This window comes from Thermobia domestica, chromosome 2, assembly GCF_964235325.1.
Source record: "Thermobia domestica chromosome 2, izTheDome1.hap1.1, whole genome shotgun sequence".
Taxonomy (NCBI): Eukaryota; Metazoa; Arthropoda; class Insecta; order Zygentoma; family Lepismatidae; genus Thermobia; species Thermobia domestica.
Window position 1 is genome coordinate 12757840 of NC_137455.1, and position 20925 is coordinate 12778764.

Here is a 20925-nt window from a genome sequence, read left to right on the forward strand (position 1 = left end):
ATTGTATACTAATATACTAGTACAAAACATGAAAATCTTATGTCGGTGGTGCTCTTACCCCCCCCCTCCAAGCGAAGTCTGAAATGACCCCCCTGGGCTGATAGCCAGAGAAGAATTACTAAAATTTCGAAAGATGCTTTTATTTTCATCAGCGTATATTTATGAAATTAGAACGCCGGTGTCAAAGAATTCATTAGCTTATTTTTAACACTGAACTGAATAAGAAGTCACTTCTTGTAAACAGTTGCATTTTTTTGCTAGGCTTTTTTTTTTTCACCCCTCGAGGATAACTATAGCTGGCCAACAAGTTTATAAGAAAGTGACTGATTATTCAGTGTTAGTAAATAGCAGACCCGAATATGTGGGAATTTCTCGACCCCGGTTTCAACTTTCGAATTGTGGCTGGTGAAAAAAGCAACCCATTGTCACATTGCTTTTATGCAGTAGATGAATATAATCAATTAAATAGTCACAATGTAAATAGTAATAACAAATTAACAAGATAGATCCATTTATGTGTAAGGTATGCTGTAGTATTAGTGTAATGATATTTCAAATTACTATAATGTATAGATGTATGAATTGTGTTGAACAAATGTCTAATATATGTACTGCCTCAATTAGCCATGACGAATCCCATGTACTATCGGAAAATTATTTCCAAGTTTGTACAGAATGGAGGATAAATAATGCATGAAATAAAAGCGGAATTCAAACAGCTTCTTGGCTTAAATCCGAGAGAAATTGATCTCCATTTGGACTCGAAACCGGAACTAATTCGCCACAAATGCGATGAGTCTGCCAACTCACTCACGAAGGACTCCTGAGAAAAATACGTTGTACTGATCTTCACATACTTGTTAATATAATTGTCGAGAGTGATTTGAGAACGGCAAAAAGATAAAAAGTTACCAATATATAAACCGGGAAACTTCCACCTTAGCCACCGGGAAAATCCTATTATTACTTTGAATGCAAAACAGAGGGGAAAATCACGTTATTGCTTTGCATGTAAAATTTTACGGACAACGTATCATAGTCAGTACGCTAAAACAGGCATTAAATTACAAATTTCGTATATGGATATCATTCCAAGCTACGTAGGCAGTCGATAAATTTTGCCAATTTCTATAAATATCAATATATTTAATCTTGGCTTCTTTATAAAACAACAGGCATTCAGGCAAGCAGATATATACAATTTCGTTTCGTATGTTTAGGCTTAACATCCTTATGTAATACCGAGGTAGTAAGAATTTTGCTTAAAGGACATCCAAACCGCTACTTGGTTTACACTTGAAAGAAGGTTTGTGGTTCGACCCAGAATTGAACATGGGACGCCTTGATATTAAAAGGTGATAAAACTAATGCAGATGGTTTGACATGTAAAAACGTCACCATTAAGTTCATACGATTTAAAGCATTTTTCGTATTATTATTATTATTATTATTATTATTATTATTATTATTATTATTATTATTATTATTATTATTATTATTATTGTTTAAACCAGTTGGTTAAAAAAAAAACAGCTAGTTTAAACCATCTTAGTTTAAACGAGCCAACCCTGGTAAACTGGGAAGTCATGTGAATGAAAGACGTGCACGGCCATTACGGTCCGTGTGCAGAATCAGGGCCGGATTTAGCATTTTGGCGCCCCTAGGCTCAATAATTTTTTCCGCCCCCTGGTCTGGTTAAAGTTACTTTCCTAAAAACCTTTATTAAAAAATTACAGCCAGTTCTCCCGTGTTTGAGATCAATGTTCTAACGAAGTTGATGCATAATGTTGAAAAATAGTTTCACTTTACCAACAATTATTTGTTCCAATGAACTTCAAAATCAGAATGCTTTATTAGCCTGATTTTTTTAAAAATCAATTCAAAAAATATGTTAAGTTATGGCTATTTATTTTTATTTCTAGATGTGTGTTATTTTTTTTCTTTCGGCCGTGCACCCCCTGGGAGCTTGCGCCCATGGGCCCGGGCCTACCGGGCCTATTGGGAAATCCGGCCCTGTGCAGTATTATGTTATGGGTGAAAATCTCAGTGAAATTCAAATTTGAAAAAGGCTTCGCACCAAAACCTTGATGTTCACTTTTTTTTTTTTTTTTTGGGCCAATATTAGTGTGTTTAATGTCTTAATAGCACATATATCAGATATATTAGTGATAAAGTTTATCAAGTAATAAAGTCGTTGTTGTTAATTGGAAATAGAACGTTGGATGAACCTTCAGTAATTGACGTGTTTGTTGCGCAAACAGTGACCGTGATTTCCTATCAAATGACCCATAAGCAAGTGTTCCGGTAATAAAGATAATTTTTTTTTTGGTAACATATATTTGTTTCATGCGAAGATCATTCCCAGTTTTAATTAATAATGCAATTATATATTGTAAATTGAGTTGTGGCCAGGATCATGTAACTGTGTCAAGATGCAACTTAAATATAATTTCGTTTAATCATTAAGTTAATGGATTATTTTGTTTTCACAGCGTCTGTAATAATCTTAGAATAATCTCAGAGAAAGACGCAAATCAGATCTACTGGACTTACAGAAATTGTATCCAGATATTTTATTTACAAGGCGGGTAGTGTACCACATGGACTGTCAGAATAATATTTTTTCATGTGAATTGGTTATTCAAGCCCCATCTAGCCAGTTAGATTGGAAATTTCGTAGACACATTCCTCTTTTGTGAATGCTTGAATATAATTACGAGGGTGATTCAGAAAGTAATGCCTCCAAAGTGATGCCTTTATTTGTGTTTGACAAATAGCACCGATACAGGTATCAGGGGAAAGCTTACAATGTCAGCTACAAATGCTGGCATAATTTTTCAATATGGCTCCCATTACGGGCAACACTTGCGCCAACGCGAAACAAGGCCTTTCATGCCGTCGGCGAAGAATTGGGATAGCTTCTGATGATACCGTTGCCGAACTACTTCTTCCACTTTTGCGTCACAACTGTAGCGTTGGCCCTTAAGATGATCCTTAAGTTTGGGAAAGAGCCAAAAGTCGCAGGGCGCAAGATCCGGATTATAGGCAGGATGAGGCAGAATGTCAACAACACTTTGCCAGCGGATAAAACAACTTCTAACTCCCCCCTCTCTCATATCTCTATAACAACGCTCTCCATAGAAACCATAGTAAATATATTAACCGTGTGTTAGATAAGGCGGCTATTTCACCGAAGAAAACAAAAAAAACATTCCAGAGGAAATGTGTCTAGGATAAAGATGATATGAGACGGAAGTTAGACTGTGAGAAGAAAGAAGAAATAAAGAAAGAAGGAGAGAAAAAAGATAAGTACAAGAAAAGAGACGGAAGAAAAAGTATCAAACTTATTCAGGTAAAATAATAACCCTGAAAGAAAACATTTACAATCCAATTCTGTAAAGAAAATTGTTTCACTATTTCAACTGTTTTAACGATTGCGCTATCTTCTTCGGTGTTATGCAGCATTGAATATGTCTAGATCACATTTAACTGAAATATTAATAATAATTAAATATTGCTTCATAAGTTTCATTGATATTGTTTCCAGTGTGTGCCTAAGTTGGGTATTGACTATACTGTCATATATATATATATATATATATATATATATATATATATATATATATATATATATATAAAAAGGGAGGGTTGCTAAGATGTTGGTTTAAATCATTCACTATCAAAATATTCTGTATGAACACAATATAGTCAATCCACATCACCACTTCAACCTAAAATATACATATAAATAAAATATTATTACACTACCATAATTTGCTAGGATGCATTCATCTATAGTTTATAGGAAATAAAGAAACATTTTTCCAGCTGGGATTTTATTTACAATTAATAATTCGACATATTCAATTTTTTTTTTTTAAAAAAATAATAAACTTTGCGGAATAAACACATTAATATTTTTCAAAATGGAAATACCTCCATCCAGTATAGAAGTAAACAGTAATATGGTTTCAGCAATATTTTACGTAAGATTCGTAATCTCAGGTAATTTTCAAAACGCTATTTATCCAAAATTTTAATATTTAATAATTGTCACAACAATCTCATTGCACATCTCTACTCAAAACCGGAAGTAGTAAAAAGACTCTTCCTTATCTCATCCTCCCGGCTTTTAGATATCTGGAAACTGTAATTTCATCCAATCACAACTGTTCCATACACCTGTGCCAGATGTGACGGAAAAAAAAGCAGAAAAGAATCATTGCTAAAATTTTCTTTTGGTTATTTCAGCGTGATAAATACAAAATATACTGTAAATGATAAAATCGACTATTATTACCTACAAGAAAGAAAATTTGATGTTACAACCCTTTTTCGTTTATTTATTAACAGAGATTTCTGTTTCTCGGCAAAGCGCCGATGCTTAAATGCAATAAAATTTAATAGAACGTTTAAAACATTTTATTTTCAGTTTATAACATATTTAATAGTAATTAAATATATTATTCAGTATTACGGACTGTTTAAAATTACAGTTTTATGTAAGATTGAAGACTTTAGGTACACAAGCACTGAAAAAGAAAAAAAATCTATGTGGAAAGGGAAACAAAAAGGTAAAAGGGGTATGAGAAAGATTTTTTTTTTTCTCAATCACTATAACGATAAGTTACAAACTTTAAAATTTTTGGCGGAGGAGAGGACGTGTGGCGGTACTCCATCGATTGACGCTTTGTTTCCGGGTCATAATGGTGTATATACGAAATAAATTAAGAGTGTATTATTATTTAATGACATTTTTCACATTTTGGTAATTTAATTTTTTCTCTTTTCTCTTCCTCTTTCATTAGCAGATGGACGGCAATGTCCTTACCATTAGCTTAGGCTCTTGGATGGAGCTTCCGGATTTGGACTTCCGAGCGTGGGAAGCCGAGTATTGTGGCGTGGCTCCCAGTTCACGTGAAAATCGTGCCTCCGTCTCCTCAGTAGCCACATACTACCATGACTATGTGACACGGAAGGGACTAACACAGTATTTCCACCCTGGAACAACAGTGACTGAAGTAAAACCAGCAGAATCTATCTATTTGTTGGACTTAAAATCACCTCAGTGTGACGAAATAGACCCGGAAACTGGTGTTGCGAAGGATGGCGCCAAGAGACAGCTATGGGAAGTTCGTGGTTATGACGACATTAATAATAAGAGCTTTCACTATCTTACTCATCATGTGGTTCTCGCAACCGGTAGCACGGATCGTATTAATAAACTGGGTGTTCCTGGCGAACACTTGCCTTTTGTGCTCCACAAATTGTGCGATTTGGAGAAATTGATTACTACGAAACAAGTGACTCCAGATTCAGATCCGGTGCTTGTGGTGGGCGCTGGTCTGAGTGCTGCTGATGCCGTAATAGCTGCACGGTTTCACGGCTTGTCTGTCGTTCATGTATTTCGTCGACCTGCAGACGACCCTGGTTTTATATTTAAACAGTTACCAGAAAATATGTATCCAGAATATCATAAGGTGCATCAGATGATGATGGACGGTGGGAACAATTATCCAGGTTACCGTTCATTACCGCAACACAACGTAATCGAAATCTGTGAAGACAAAAAAGTTCGTATTGGAGGAGCAGACAAAAGCATTACAGTGAAAGTTTCGTTCGTTATCTCCCTCATTGGTTCGAAACCAGACTTAAGTTTCTTTCCGTATCGTGGTACGAAGTTAGGCGTGCAACAAGGTTACCTGATTGACAGCAAAACCAATCCAATTCGAATTGATCCGTATACGCATCAGTGTGTGCACGCGCCCGGAGTATATGCTGTAGGCCCTCTGGCAGGAGATAACTTTGTGCGGTTTTTACAAGGAGGTGCTGTTGCGATTACCAGCCACATTAACAAGGAACTTCAACAATTAGAGCCATCTTTCCATTATGGTCTACCAGATAGAATACCAGAAGCCAGGTGTTAAACAATTTGTTAATAACTATATGTGTGTGTATATATATAGATACAAAATATATTATTATGAAATTGTTAATAACAAATAATACACGGTTGGCCTAATGGCTGACAAGTACCTGTGAAGCAAAATAAACAAAACACAAAAGGGATCTTTTTTGTATTTGTAATTATGTACAGAAAGCTCCAATTGTTTGAATTTTTATGTAAAATATTACTACTACTATTAAGACAAGTTAATTTTTTCTAGTCTATTTTTACAAAATAACTTTTTTTTTCGTAGCTTGCAATGTAGTAATCATACTTAAGATATTGTAAGTTCACTGAATTGTATGAGGGACCTTGCAAATCTGTACGTAATTACATTTTTTTGTACAGATATGTATATATAAAGGCTGTGTTATAGTTTTTTTCTGTATGTGTATATATGTACATATATACATACAAATCTAGCTTGTATATTAGAGTTCATTTTATTGTGCATAGAGCACTTACACACATGGTGAAGTTTCGTTAAGACTACATTTCTTATATAGGAAAACATGTATTAAACACATTCCTTAATTATGTATTCAAAAAGAAAAATGAGTTTTGAGATAGTGCCTTAGTATAGTATATAATAGCATGAATATTTAATTACCATTTTAAAATCTTGTATTGCCATTTTTTTCTTTTAAATTTTAAACCTCACTATTTCAAAATTTTCCTATATCAAAGTGTTATTCTGTTAGTTTGACTAGCAGTTAAAAGGAATGTCTATTGTGGAGAATTTTATAAAGCATTTCGTAAAGAGCATGACGTACTAAAATTAATGTAAAATTTACCATTTTTCTTTTGCTTGGTTTTCATAAGTGAAAGGATATAATGAAATGCAACTTACCACAATCCTAGATAATGTTATTCTACAACAGAAAATATGAACCTGAAGAAATTTCAATATTGCCATCCATAGAAATTACAGTGTTGCCAGAATAAAATTTCCCCCAAAATCTAAGCTAAGGCAGTGACTAGAGGAACGAACTGAACTGTATTGGATTACGTATCATGTTGTTTTGGAATCCTGTGAAATACTTTTTAAATAATAGTTGTATTTAATTTGTAATAAACAAAATAGTTTTAACATACAGTTATTAAAATTAAATAATAATGTTATTTAAAAAGTAGTTCACAAGATACGAAAACAGCAATACGTAAACAAATGCACTCGAGTTCGTTCCTCTAGTCGCTGCCTTAACTTAGATTTTGGGGGAAATGTAAGTCTGGCAATACTGTAATTTTTTATGAATGGCAACACTGAAAATTCTTCAAGTTCATATTTTCTGTTGTAGAATAATATTATCTATGATTGTGGTAAGTTGCATTTCATTATCTCTTGTCACTTATGAATGAAAAAGAAGAAGAAGAAGAAAAAAGGATAAATTTTGTATTTCAGTATGTCAGGCTCTTAAAGAGTTACTCGAAGTAAAATTCGTAGCAGCCAGTTTGGTTTCCGGAGTAACCATGTAACAAAACGTAGTACTAAAATCTGAAGAACATTGTTCGTTAGAACATAACGAAATACTATAAAATAAGTGTTAATGGTTTTCTAGTTATGTTGTTTTCAGCCGAGAAAACACGATATGAGTATTTATATTGTCATAACATTATTACAATATTTGAAAGAATGCGCCTGAGTTTTGAATTTTTTTTTACTCAATTTCCATTGCTTATGCTGCGGTCTTTGTCATGATTGGTGGGCTTCAATTTACTTCACAATGTTTAAAAAATAAAAGTGAAACACTTGTACGAAAACTAAATCCAAAAATTTCTGGATTTGATTGAAGGAATAACTACACAGAAACTTGCACTACGTTAATCACATTGATAAAAGTTACGTTAATCAGTAAGCAGAAGGTGCAACAAATATGTCATGTTCTAATGTGTTTGATAATTAATAATATAATTCTCTCACAAAGCGTAACTTACGTGTAGTTAATTTCTTCAATCAGATCAATAAATTATTGGATTTAGTTTTCGTAAAATTTGTACCCTTTCTATTCTTAGCACTATGAAATAAATATAATCCCACCAACTCTTAACAAAGATTGCAGTATAAACAACTGAACTTATTGAATAAAAAAGTGAAAAGTAGGAACACACATAAAGGTGAGTAATGAAAAAAAAAAAAAAATAATTGACACGTTTGTTAACTGAAAATAGGATAACTAAAACTGATATCACCATATTTTGTATGAACACTTGTGTTCAAGAAATCAATGAATGTTTTTCAAGTTTTAATATTGCGCTTTGTCTGACAGTTATTTAAAAAGTAAAAAAATGGCGCTAATTTTTTTTTTAGGTTACTCTTCAGAGCCAACGGCACTTCGAAGATAATTTCATCAGAAAAAAAAAAGTCAATTTTTAACACGGAGCTAAGTTATGTTATTACTTCAATAATAATAATAATAATAATAATAATAATAATAATAATAATAATAATAATAATAATAATAATAATAATAATAATTGTATCTACGATTCCTAGACACATTATTTACTCGAGAACACAATAACTGAGCCGTAGAGCGCTCACCTCTGGTGTGAAGTGTCCTTGGTTCGATTCCAGACCATGTGAGTTCGTAGCGGGGGGGATCATGGTGTTTATGGATTTGTTCGGGTTTCACTTGTTTCCTCGCATATTCTTATTCCAACAAAATTCTTTCATAATCATTCACGTTATCCATTTCCCTTTAGCCTAAAGAGAATACCGTGGCGCGTTGTTAAATTAAAAATTTACTTTGTTTCTGTACACTTCCGAAAATCTTTTGAATACACTCTTATAGGATCTTAACAAAAGTTTCCAAAATTTGTCGAAGACAATGAATTGCGTAATTTTTGATCCGTGGAATAATTGTCTCTATTGTTCACATTTTGTAGGAGATACTAGTTTTATATCGATATAACCTTTGTTCGCTCAATGTTAAAAATTGACCTTTCGAACTATCGCTGGCTTTTAAGAGGTATAACTTCGTTGATATATATATATATATATATATATATATATATATATATATATATATATATATATAAATAATATATTTTGAATTCGCATATATGTATTTAATACAATGCGATTTCTAAACATATATATGCAGTGGCGTATTTACGATTTTGTTTCGGGAGGGGCTTTGCTAACTTTCGGGGGGGCTTTGCCTGGAAATGTGAAAATTCTGCAAGATATTTCATTTATTTTACTATACTAAGTAAGATTTCGGGGGGGGGGCTTAAGCCCGGAAGCCACTCCCCTAAATACGCCACTGTATATATGTAGAATATAAACCCTTAACTAGAATTACATTGAATAACTGAAACTGAACTAGATACAGAGATATGTTTTACAATGTTATTACTACTGTTCCATCATTTAAAAAGAGGGCCATAAAATGTTATTCCTTCCCATACACGAAGTCCAGTGAGTTGTAAAGATAACATTAGTGTCTGCCATTAAATCAACTCAAAAGCTAAGTCGTGTGTTTAATAATAATTTTGCTTGTGTGTCTCAAAAACGAAGTTCTATATTCTGCTGAGAAAACAATGGAACAAACTGTGCGAGCACAACAAGGTGTGGATTAACATTTTCGAGAGGAGATGGGCGCTGGAGGTACCATTATTAAGTGGAAATACAGTTATCAATACAAGTCGTTCAGACAGTTAGGCGTGTTATAATTTTAGACTAACTTTTTTCTTCTTAAGGCCTTAATGTCTTTTAAAAATGAATTGGTCTATTACATTATTTTCTTTGTTATACAATACCGTTGTTTCTTGTAGTCAGAAAATTGCCTTCAAGTGGTTTATCTACTCTAAAAAAATATTTTCTTGAAGTTGTGCATTAGTTTGACAATCTATACTGCTTGTACTAAGATATTTTCTCTTTCAATTTAATATTTTCATTTAAATTTCGTTGAAACATTATTTAAAATACTAATTAATCTTGACGCCTATTATTCTTGTAATAAAATCGCTTATATGTATCCACCACATCTTTTATCATTTAAAATTTATCTACAATCGGCGAAGCAATGAGACCTTTGTGAATCCTCTTTTTATACGTGGAGCAAATTCACATTCTAAATATTAGTTTTGAATGGTTGAATTCTTACGAGAATTGGAAGCTTTGCTATTATATAGTCTGCAATAATCACGGAATGATTCTAATGTTCCCGCCGTTAATTCGCACCTTGATCGACTCATACCAGAGTTTTCATTTGTTCCAAAAAGTAACTTGGAAACATACAAAAAACTTTTCATGTAATTTGTTTCTAAGCATGCTAGAAACTGTTATTCTCTATAGAAATCAAATGGTTTTCTTAAAAGACTTTATGTATATTTCAAACAATATAAATTCTTTCTATGTATGTATTGTGTATATATAAAAAAGCTTGTATATGACAAAAGAAAAGTGTCTATTTACTTTATTATTTTTAGAAAGAAAAAAAAAAGTTTCTGTGATACAAACATTCTGATGACTAAAGACCAAAGACATTGTGTACATAATTGTTCCAAATAATTAATAACAACATAACAATGAGAGTAGAACAATCATATATTTCTCAACGCTTCTTAAAGAATTAAGGCGGATTTTCATGCTATCGTCCGTTGCATTCTTTGCTTGCGATGTGGCTGAATGGCCAATAAAGAAAGTTGTATAAGTACGGTTCTACGTGTAACACAACTTTCTGTTGGCTACACATAGAAATAGCAAGCAACGAACGCGACGCTTGCATGAAAATCCGTCCTAATATAGTGATATAAATATGGCAGAAACTTGCATCTGCTTTTCTAATATATTTCCAGAAAATTAATATGGATACACTTCACATGCTCAACTCTTTTTAACATTAAAAAAAATTGCAAAATCATAACGTGAATAATGCCTTATTTTATATTAATAACAAACTAGTTACTTGACTTTATTCAGATGATCATAGCATTTATGAATTATATGTATATAGACATTAGTATATTGTGTGTTATATTGAAACTGTATTCATGACAATATGAAATACGTATATGGTGAAACGACAATGCTATTATCTAGCTAATTTCTATTCTAGTTAGAAAAAGAATAAAAAATTTGAAAATAATGATGATTACATATGGGTGAAAAGATATGTTACAAAGCTGGTAATTGGCACTGTGTAGCCAGAGAAGTTGTAGATAAGATTGGTGCTGTCACAGGGGAAAAAAAAAGGAGTATTAATAGTATTACTGTTATAATGAATATCATACTGTGATTCCTGAAAAGAATGAAGTATTGACAATTATTGAACACAATATCTTCAATATTCTTCCAAAAAGGGCAAACATTTTTTAAACTGTTTTAAAACTATGATTTATGATCTAAAATATTTCTCATGATATTAGCTTATTACCTTCCAAAGGTACCATTTTACATGTAATGTAGTAAAATCAAGTCTGTAATAAGAGTTTTTCGTTGATATTGACTTTATCAAATTCGTGTCTTTCTTCAGGTTGTTAATTTTGATAAGTATACGACATACTTTTCTTCAGTCTGTTTTTACTGGCGTATAAAATACAGAACTATATTTCTTAAGTTCGATAATTTGATAGATCAATCTCAAAATACTTGAATACCATTCATTTTAGCTTTGAAACAACTTGTACACAATAAAAGGCAAATTCTGACCAAAGTATATGTTAACTAATAAATAGCGTTACCGTTTCGGCAAAGTATTTTTGCCTTCATCAGACATATTATCTGATGAAGGCAAAGATACTTTGCCGAAACTTTGTTATTATTTATTAGATAATATATACTTTGGTCAGAATTTATCTTTATTGGTTCAGTGTTTTGAAGGGAATTTGATATTTCTTTTAAATGAAGTCCGTTAGATGGGCAGTTATAACATATCCATCAAATACACTTAGATGATTAATACTAGCAGTTGTGTTTTTAATTATGTGATCAACATTAACATAGAATTACTGTACAGACTTGTTGCTTTCTATTTTCTGTTATTGGTACTTTCTTCTTTTAGAACTAATAAAACAGTGCTCCTGGATCGCAGTGAGATATATTCTACAGAAATCTATTTTGAATTATATTGGCAGTGATTTTTTGTTTGTAGTTGCAAAAAGAGTTATATTGTATATTACAATGTTAAATTTCTTATTATTCTGTGTTTTTCTTTCATAAAGTTCTCGTATTGACAAATTAGTGTTGCAATTATCGAGTAGTTATTATGTTAATTTAAAGCCATTCCTTTTGTTAAATAAATCCCTTCGACTGATTGGAACGCTAAAATTTACATATTCATCAACGAAAGTTATAAATATGTCAATTTAAGTAAGGGTTGAAGCGTTACTCATTTATTATGTAGCCCACATTGAAAGTGTTAGAGTAACACCAATATTACTGAGAGTTGGGAGTTTTTTTTTTTTTTTTTCTGTTTCCAGCATTTCAATCAATATTTCGAAGATTGCTTGCTTTTCACACAAAGTATATGATGCCCTGTCTATTTTATTTTTCTTCTGACAAATATTACATACATTCCTTTTCCTTGAAAGATTCATTATGTGAATTTACATCTTGAGATATCTTCTGAATATTACTTTAAGAGACCTCATCACGGCGAAATTAAAATACTGCTAATTTTACAGTAATTATGTGTTATCTTCAAATAGATAAAAGATAATCGAAAAGTGGTACAAGAGCTCGCTAGACAATATTATTTTACATGAGATACCGTTATCACGACTCACTTATCTGCTTTCGATTTTCAGCCATTTAAAAAATCGGCTTTTATTTTCGCGTTTCTAAATGGCTGCAAATGGAAAGCTACTAGGTGACTTGTAATAACGGTACCTCATGCAAAATAATATTGTCTAGGGAGCTCTTGTTCCACATTTCGATTATCTCGTATTTATTTGAAGATATCACATAATTACTGTAAAATTAGAGGTATTTTAATTTCTCAGTGATCAGGTCTCTTATCACTTAAACTTATGCTAAGCTTTTTCAAAAAAATGTTGGAAAATTTTTCTTAACGAACTGTTTAAACTCCTCGTGGCTTGGTTCACAGAGATCGTTTAGAAATAAAAAGAATGTGCATCTTTATATAATACCTATGTCGACCAAACATTCACTAGCAAGAACAAACTTAAAATTCTATGAATTTTAATGCAAGAATTTAGTATATTGTTTTTAACTTTTACAAATGTTAAAAAATTTCCAGGAACTTTGGTTTCCATAATGTGCTTTCTCTAGAACCTTGAGGTTTTTTTTTTAATATATACATAGAAGATGACAGACTTTTTGATTTAAAAAATAATGCATTGTGTATAATCTGTTTGAGTTTTATAAAATGATTTGTATCAATGATTATACAATTTAAGTTTACTTATCGAAGCAGATGTTGTTGCAACAATAACAAATATTGGCAAATGCAAATAAACAAAATATTTTTCATAAAACTGGAAGCATGTGTTTTATTTATTCAATATTTCTTAGTTTCTGTGTTCGTAATTTTACTTTTCCCTATCGCTTGTCTTTTAATGCGCATGAACAAGGATGCGCACACAAATGGTTGAGATACAAAAAGTGTGCCATTACAAATTTAGGAGGAGCTGAGAAAAAAGTAGTTCGAACTTCTAGCAGCTATTATGAAAGACACTTTTTTTCTCTCTCCTCATAATAATAATATGAGCAAACAAAATATTCAATTCTTTATCAATATTTTAAAATAACAAGAAATAAGCAGCTTATATATTTCTATAACCTCTTTTCACTTAAAATAATACATAAAATATAGCAATAGAATCTAATAAAGACAGCAAGAAAGATCACACAATACGTACGTAAGTGGCGTCTCCATATTCTTAATCTGCAAGGTATTGACTAAATTAGCACACTCGACCGAGATAATTGTTCTAACTATCTATCGGAAAAAATGAATTTCAAAAATTTTCTTTCGTTCGAAAGCTACGTGTAAAGTAACGGAAGCAAAGAAGTGTCCTCCATATTTTTAAGCAGCACGTGATTGATTACATTACCAAACTTTGCAGAGATGATTGCGCCAAATACCTATTGCAAGACGAAAAAATCTATTTTGTTCAAGAGCTATCGTATGGACTAAGGACATGAAGAAGGACCCTCATATTATTTTTATTCAAAAACAGAATTCAAAAATTTAGTTTCGTTCAAGAGTTATTATGTGTAGTGTTTACACTAACAGTACAATTTTCTAAGTCTCATTTGCCTGATCCTAATAATTGAGGGCTCGATTAGAGAGCTTAGGAGGCCTTGTGGACTTAGGCCAGCAGTTGTGCCTATTCTCACTTGCCTAATTCTAATATTTGAGGGCTTAGAAGACCTTTCCAGCAGTTATACCCACTCTTATTTGACTGTCGTTTATCGACTGCCAGAGATTGACGCTCTCTACGGGCAGGAAAAAATCACGACTGCGCATGAGTGTCCCCTCTACATCAACATTGAAGAAAGTCTTCCGCGCTTCCTTAGTTTACGCGGGAAAATTAAGGTTTCATACTTTTTGAATACACCTCGTATAATCGAATTGTTCTCTCTCAGATAGAGTTGAGTTGATTTTCAGTTTAGCGTCCCGTTCGGCAGCGAGGCTATATGAGACGTGGACTTACAGCTTAACGTGGGATCCGAACCAAATGAGCTCCAGCCGGGAATCGAATCAGAGTTTCCCATGCCAAAGGCATGGACGTCAAACGCCTTGCGCCTAACTGTAGTCACCTAATTCCATGAACACAAAGGTTGAGACTCTGAACTTGTCATAACGTAATTTTCTGAATCCTCAGACTTAAATTCTACAAAATCTAGGTGATACACTTACTAACAATTTCACGTACCAAAACAGAGTACTGTTCCACCATTTGGAGTATGGCTAGCGTATCCAATCTCTCTCGCATTGACTCAGTTCTAAATTTCTTTCTTGCCATTGTTAGGAAAAGAATACCTTCTGTACGCTGTTTAAGTAAACCTGAATTGTTGACTGTTCTTGGCACCTTCATCTCGTCGCATGCTACTTGATATGATGTTTCTTCATAGAATTCTAAATGGGAAACTTAGAACTGAAGAACGAATCTCTAAATTTAATATTCGGGTACCTGCAAGAAGAACTAGAAATAGTGAACCACTTCATTGCAACACACCTCGATTATCAATTATTCAGAGTTCTTTGTTAAATAGACTGGCTTCTGAATTTAACTCCATTGCTTCTGATGTGGATATTTTTAAATCTGAGAATGTATTCCGACGGGAAATTATTGCTACACTTATGAAACCTTAGTTTTATTTCAATTTGTTATTGCTACACTTATGGACCTTTATATAGCTTTTTGTTTACACTTGTTATTGTTAATTTTATATAAAATAAATAAATAAATAAAATAAATAAATAATATAAACAGCTCTTCAAAGGCAACATTGTTAAATTTGTTGTAAACCAACAATTATATGTTGGAGAGTAACTACTCTGAACTTCATCAATGGTCTTTGCATAATCCGAAAGAAACTGTTTGGTACGCTTTACCATCGACTTGCATGGTTGCGGCTTAATTCCTTTACTATTATTATTATTATTATGAAGATAATGGCCATACAGTGACATCTGTTAACTTCAATTTTCCAAGAATTAATGCTATATGTAACCGAAAGGAAGTTGGTTCCAACTAGATGAAGTTAGATCTGACGCAGTGCGTGTAAGGATAACGCTGCTTTACGTAATTTATTTCCGACAAACATCAGTTCCAAAAGACTTGGTGTCTAGGCAGTGGCGTATTTACGATTTTGTTTCGGGGAGGGCTTTGCTAGCTTTCGGGGGAGGGGGGGCTTTGCCTGAAAATGTGAAAATTCTGCAAGATATTTCATATACTTTACTATAGTAAGTAACATTTCGGGGGGGGGGTTAAGCTAGGAAGCCCCCCCTAAATACGCCACTGTGTCTAGACCATGTTCTTCGGACATTGTTTCTCCTGACATTTTTTCTGCGGGAGAGAGGGAGATACTTCAAGCTACTGTGTATACACAACAAAGCAATCATATTTGTGGTCTCAAATGCTGAATAAGTTACAAGATTGAAAAATATCTGACAGGAGAGGTTGTAGCGGGTAATGCAAGGTTCCTACTGATCTGGAGAAATCTATTTCCCTGAACTTTGTCAGGAAATTCCCTGACTTTCATGACAGTGTCGGATGACGTTGACATATAAATAAGGAATAAATAACAATATATATGAGAACATTTATTCTATACACACAACAATAATCAATTGCTCATACGTACATTCCACCTACCACCTATAAAAATCTGAGCAACGTTCCATACTGTGATCATTAGTGGTTGGCTAAACTGAAATTGATGTACAATTAATGTTAGAAAAAATATATTTTATAAAATTTCCCTGACTTTCCCATCTTTTCCCCTGAGTTTCGCTGATCTGCATAATTTTCCCTGATTTATCTGACCAGTAGGAACCCTGTAATGACAAGTGTAAAATTACCATGATAAGACAGTGAGTAGAGCAATTGAAAACACGGGATTCGGTTTTCTTCCACAACCTTTTTAATTATAACATTCTTGTTATATATAACAAAAAGTCGTCATACGTGTGGTCTTAAAATCAATACGAAGTTGTCTGTGTTGGGTAAATAGGTGTCCCTAGACCCAGGCAGCCAAGGGAACGATTTCCATAGAGCTCCAGGTAAGCTAAGCGGGCAGGGAAAACCAGAGCTCCTGGCAAGCTACGTGGTTGCGGTTAGGATCTCTCAGAGCTCCAGGCAAGCTAAGAGAGGGAAGTTGACCAGATAAAATTAATGTCGATGAAGAGTTTACATGGTGTTTTATACCCTCTTATGGGCAGAGGTGGCGCTAGTGTTCCTCTTCTATCACACGAGCTAATGATAATGAGGATTCCTGTCGTCTGCTTCTTGAAGTAGTTGTAGTAGGAGAGCATGTGTTTCGTTTTATAAATAATAAGTATGTGTTGGTGTTTACAAACATAGAATATGCGTAGGATACTACAAGCTTTAGAAAATGGCTTCAACACTATTGCAATATAATAAGACATCTTTTCATTTCTGGATTTTTTTTTAAAAAAATATTTGTAAAACAAAGCTGCTTCCTAGCAGCAACTGGAGTATTACTATTAGCTTGGTGCAAATGAAATGTCCGCGCCACAATTAAAACTACGATACCTAGTTAATCAAAATAGTTGCTCTTTGCAACCACGTACATTTGCGATCGCTTAGTCAACTATTGTGTACCACTAAGGACTTCGACACGAAGTCCTCAACTACAAGTTGCATCGCCCGATCATCAGGGAAGGTCTTTGCTGTCAAGAAGTAATCAAAATGTCGGAAGAGGAATATTCAGTGGGAGAAATACCTGGGGAATACGGTGGGTGAGGGTTTTCATACAGCAACTTATGGAGAGTCTGCGCGTCTTTTGTGCGACATATAGGCGAGCAGTGATGTGCAACATGAAACACCATGTCTGTTGACCATTGGGTGCTTGGGGACAGGTTTGCAATGTATTTCATGGAGTTGAACACTATAACGATCTACATTGATGGCTTCACCTCGCCTGAGAAATACGTGATGGATCATTTTCTCCATAGACCATCAACCATATCAGCAACAATCCTTTAGTGGGTGGAGAGGCGATTTAGGAAAATGTCCTGGACACTGATTACGATCTAACCACTGTCCTGGCTGTTTATAGTTGTAATAGCAGATCCATGTTTTGTAAAAATGAAAATTCGATGTAGAAAGCTTTCCCGGTGTTTCCTTATACTTAGAGAACTGCATACCTCCAGACGGCGATTCTTGACCAGTGTGAACTCATGTAACTTTTTCATCTTATAGATTGCATGAAGCCACCGAACGATAGTGGTGTGATGGATGTCTAACTTATTTGCAATGACACAAGCGCTTTTCCGAGAAGTCCGCTTTCACAGTGCTCCTGAGGAGCTTATTCGAACATGATATTGGTCGGTGTCCATGGGGTTCATGATGCAATGCTGTGTCACTGAAACGAACTTAGACAAACCAACCGCGAATAGTGCGTTCATTCGTCGTTCGTGGCCCAAGTGCGCTGTTAATATTTATTTGCAGCTTGCTGTGCAAAATGTCCAAGCTTGAGTTAGTAAAGAAAAGTCACTCCCAATTGTGTTCTTGACAATGCGATTTCTTACGACCCTGTTCAACAACGCACTATCTCCTGACTGTATGAGTACCCCAACCGGTATAGAGTTCGTGCGTTAGACACGTTACTTTAGTCTATCCCTGTGTTGTGCTGCTGAGGTAAGTTTCCTATCAAATATTAAAGCGGATATTTCATTCTCACCAACCTAATATTAGAAAATGAGTACAATATTACTATAGTAATACCAATAGTTTATGGTTAATAGTTTACTGTATTGAATAAACAAACTATAATTTTGGTATCCTTTTACTGCCAAGTTCTTACGCAGGGCCGCGGTGGCTCAGTGGTAGAGCGTTCACCTTTGGTGCTTAGGGTCTCGGGTTCAAACCCTGCTCCCGCCAAGTGAACTTTGTGGTGGACAAACACCGTGTACGTGGGTTTTCTCGGGGTTCTTCCGTTTCCTCCCACTTTCTTCATTCCACCATTTCATACACATCTCATCTTCACCGTCTCCTTTAGCCTAACCCGGCATAAACGTGGGACGTAAAACTCAAAAATTTCATTTCATTTTCATTTCAAGTTCTTACGCATGTGGTTTCAGGATCGATTCTTGATAGGTATACTAGCCATTGATAAAAAATTGCGTAGTGGTAAGGATTCCACCATATAAGCAGTGGGGTCGTTTCCTGTAGCTTTTGCGCTCAAAAAGGGCATTAATTCAATCAAAACTAGTTTGAATGAAATAAAAAATACATAAATAAAAAAACAATACGATAACTTTACTAAAGATTCTTGAAACAAGCTATTTTTTTTTCCTTTGAAAAAAAACATTATCAAGTATAAAGGACATATAATGTCATAGCTATATTTGAATTCTGGTGGCCAGGTCAAAAGGATGTGACGCGTGACGGGTCAAAGATTCAAAAACAGCTTCACTACGAGATAAAAGAAATATAAAAGTGCCAGAAATGCAAATTTATCTCTGTTACAATTAAAAACTAAAGCAAATTTTTTAAAAAGTATATCACAACTACATACCTTCAAAGGCTTCTTTTCGACTTAATTTTCAACAGACAAACACACACAAGACCAAGAGAAGTATTTGTCGAACAGGAGAATAGAGTACTATTTTAAAAGTCGAACAAAATAGATAATGTTTGGATTTGATCCCACTTAATAATATTAAGGTTTTCCAGAAGCTTCGTTCAGTTTTAAAATAATTTAATTCTTTGTGAAAAGTCACGTTAAGTTTTAACCTTACTTATATACAGATATAAAGGTAACCAAGAAAGTTCTGTCGCTTTTTGTGAAGGTCTGCGTTCCGTTAGCCATCACACCGTGAGTTGAACGCGAATGGAGGTAAGGCAAACGTCAGTCGTTGGTGTGGGTATATCCAACATACTACCTGGTTGTGGCAGTTCAGTTACACCGTGACCTTTTGTAAGAACAGAGTGAACACGGGACCTCCACAGAGCATCATAAGGGCATGTATGATGTACGAACAAACTGGGATCAAACGCCGCTGCAGCGGGGTGGAAGATATGTCAGGTCTTTGGTGAGGATGTCGTGTCTACGCGGACAGTGCAGCGGTGGTTTAACGAGTTTAATAATGGTGACGAATCACTCGAAGAGGCACCACGTGCCGGTAGACCAACACATGTACAAAATGAAGATCGTCAGGCAGCAATTGAGGCGAACAATGGCCCGACATGTGAGGAACTGGGACTACAATTCAGTGTGAGTGGAGAAACCATTCGGCAGCACCTCCATCAACTTAAGAAGCACTACAAGTTGGGTCGATGGGTCCCACATGATTTGACTTCGGGCCAGAAGGCAACGCGAGCAGACACCTGTATTTCTTTGCTGTCTCGTCTGAGGAAGGGGCCATTTCTGGTCAGGGTGTTGACATGTGAGAGAAGTGGGTCCTGTACGAAGCTCCACGGCACTCTCATCATTAGTTAGCATCCGATGAACGGGTTCCAAAACAGCCGAAACCAGCACTGCACCAGAAGGTTCTCCTGTGTGTTTGGTGGACTGCTCGCGGCATCGTGAATCAGGAATTGCTACCAGCTGGTCAGAGCATCAATGAAACTGTGTACTGTCAGCAGTTGAGTCGTGTTCAAGAACTCAAAACTCTGGAGCCAGCACTTCTGAATCACGAAGGGGTCCTTCTGTTACAGTACAACGCTAAGCCACGCGTGGCTAGGATGAGCCGGAACACCATTCTACGCCTTGGATGGGAAATACTATTGCATCCACCACACTCCCCTGACATTGCACCGTCCGATTATCACCTGTTCATTCCTTGGACGATCACCTTAGAGGACGCCAGTTCAAATACCTAGTAGAGGCGCAAAATGCACTTGATACGCTCTTCGCTTCATCGCCCACCAAGTTCTACCGCGATGAAATCCATGGCCTTCCAGAACGTTGGCAAAAGGTCGTCGATGCTGATTGGGACTATTTTTAATTTTCTAGTACGTCTTAGATGACATCGATGTTCAAATGTGGTGAGTGAAAAAGCGACAGAATTTTCTTGGTTACCTTTATAGTTATCAAAATAATGCATAAATCTAAAGAAAATGCGACTTAACTGATTAATACGGCGTTGGACCATCGTTAGCGTGCAGAAAAGCTCTGATTCGTCGTGGAATTGAGGTATATAAGTCACGTAGTGCAGCACTCATTACTGTCAGCAAGGATGGTGGAGAATATCTGCTTCGTATTCTAAGGTCCAGAATTATTCACAAGTGTTCAATAATGTTGACCTCTCACGACTGGCCAGTCAGACGGGAATGTTGTAATTCATCCCGATGTTCATGAAACCATGCCTCAA

General features: G+C 34.7%; 1 protein-coding gene and 1 long non-coding RNA gene across 5 annotated transcripts in view; one reads left to right on the forward strand and one right to left on the reverse strand.

Annotated features, from left to right (window-relative positions):
- LOC145670168 (oxidative stress-induced growth inhibitor 1-like) overlaps positions 1-13396 on the forward strand; it is a 104318-nt gene extending 90922 nt beyond the window's left edge. For all 4 annotated transcript variants that reach the window (XM_081738550.1, XM_081738546.1, XM_081738541.1 and 1 more), the window contains exon 5: positions 4809-13396. In XM_081738550.1, the coding sequence (XP_081594676.1) occupies positions 4809-5927 (1119 nt within the window). In that variant the 3' untranslated portion in view covers positions 5928-13396. The remainder of the gene's footprint in view (positions 1-4808) is intronic.
- Positions 3811-20925, reverse strand: LOC145670177 (uncharacterized). Its single transcript, XR_014128242.1, has 3 exons — positions 20684-20925; positions 14795-15052; positions 3811-4182 (listed from the first exon to the last, which is right to left on the reverse strand). It is a non-coding gene; the product is annotated as an uncharacterized LOC145670177 (long non-coding RNA).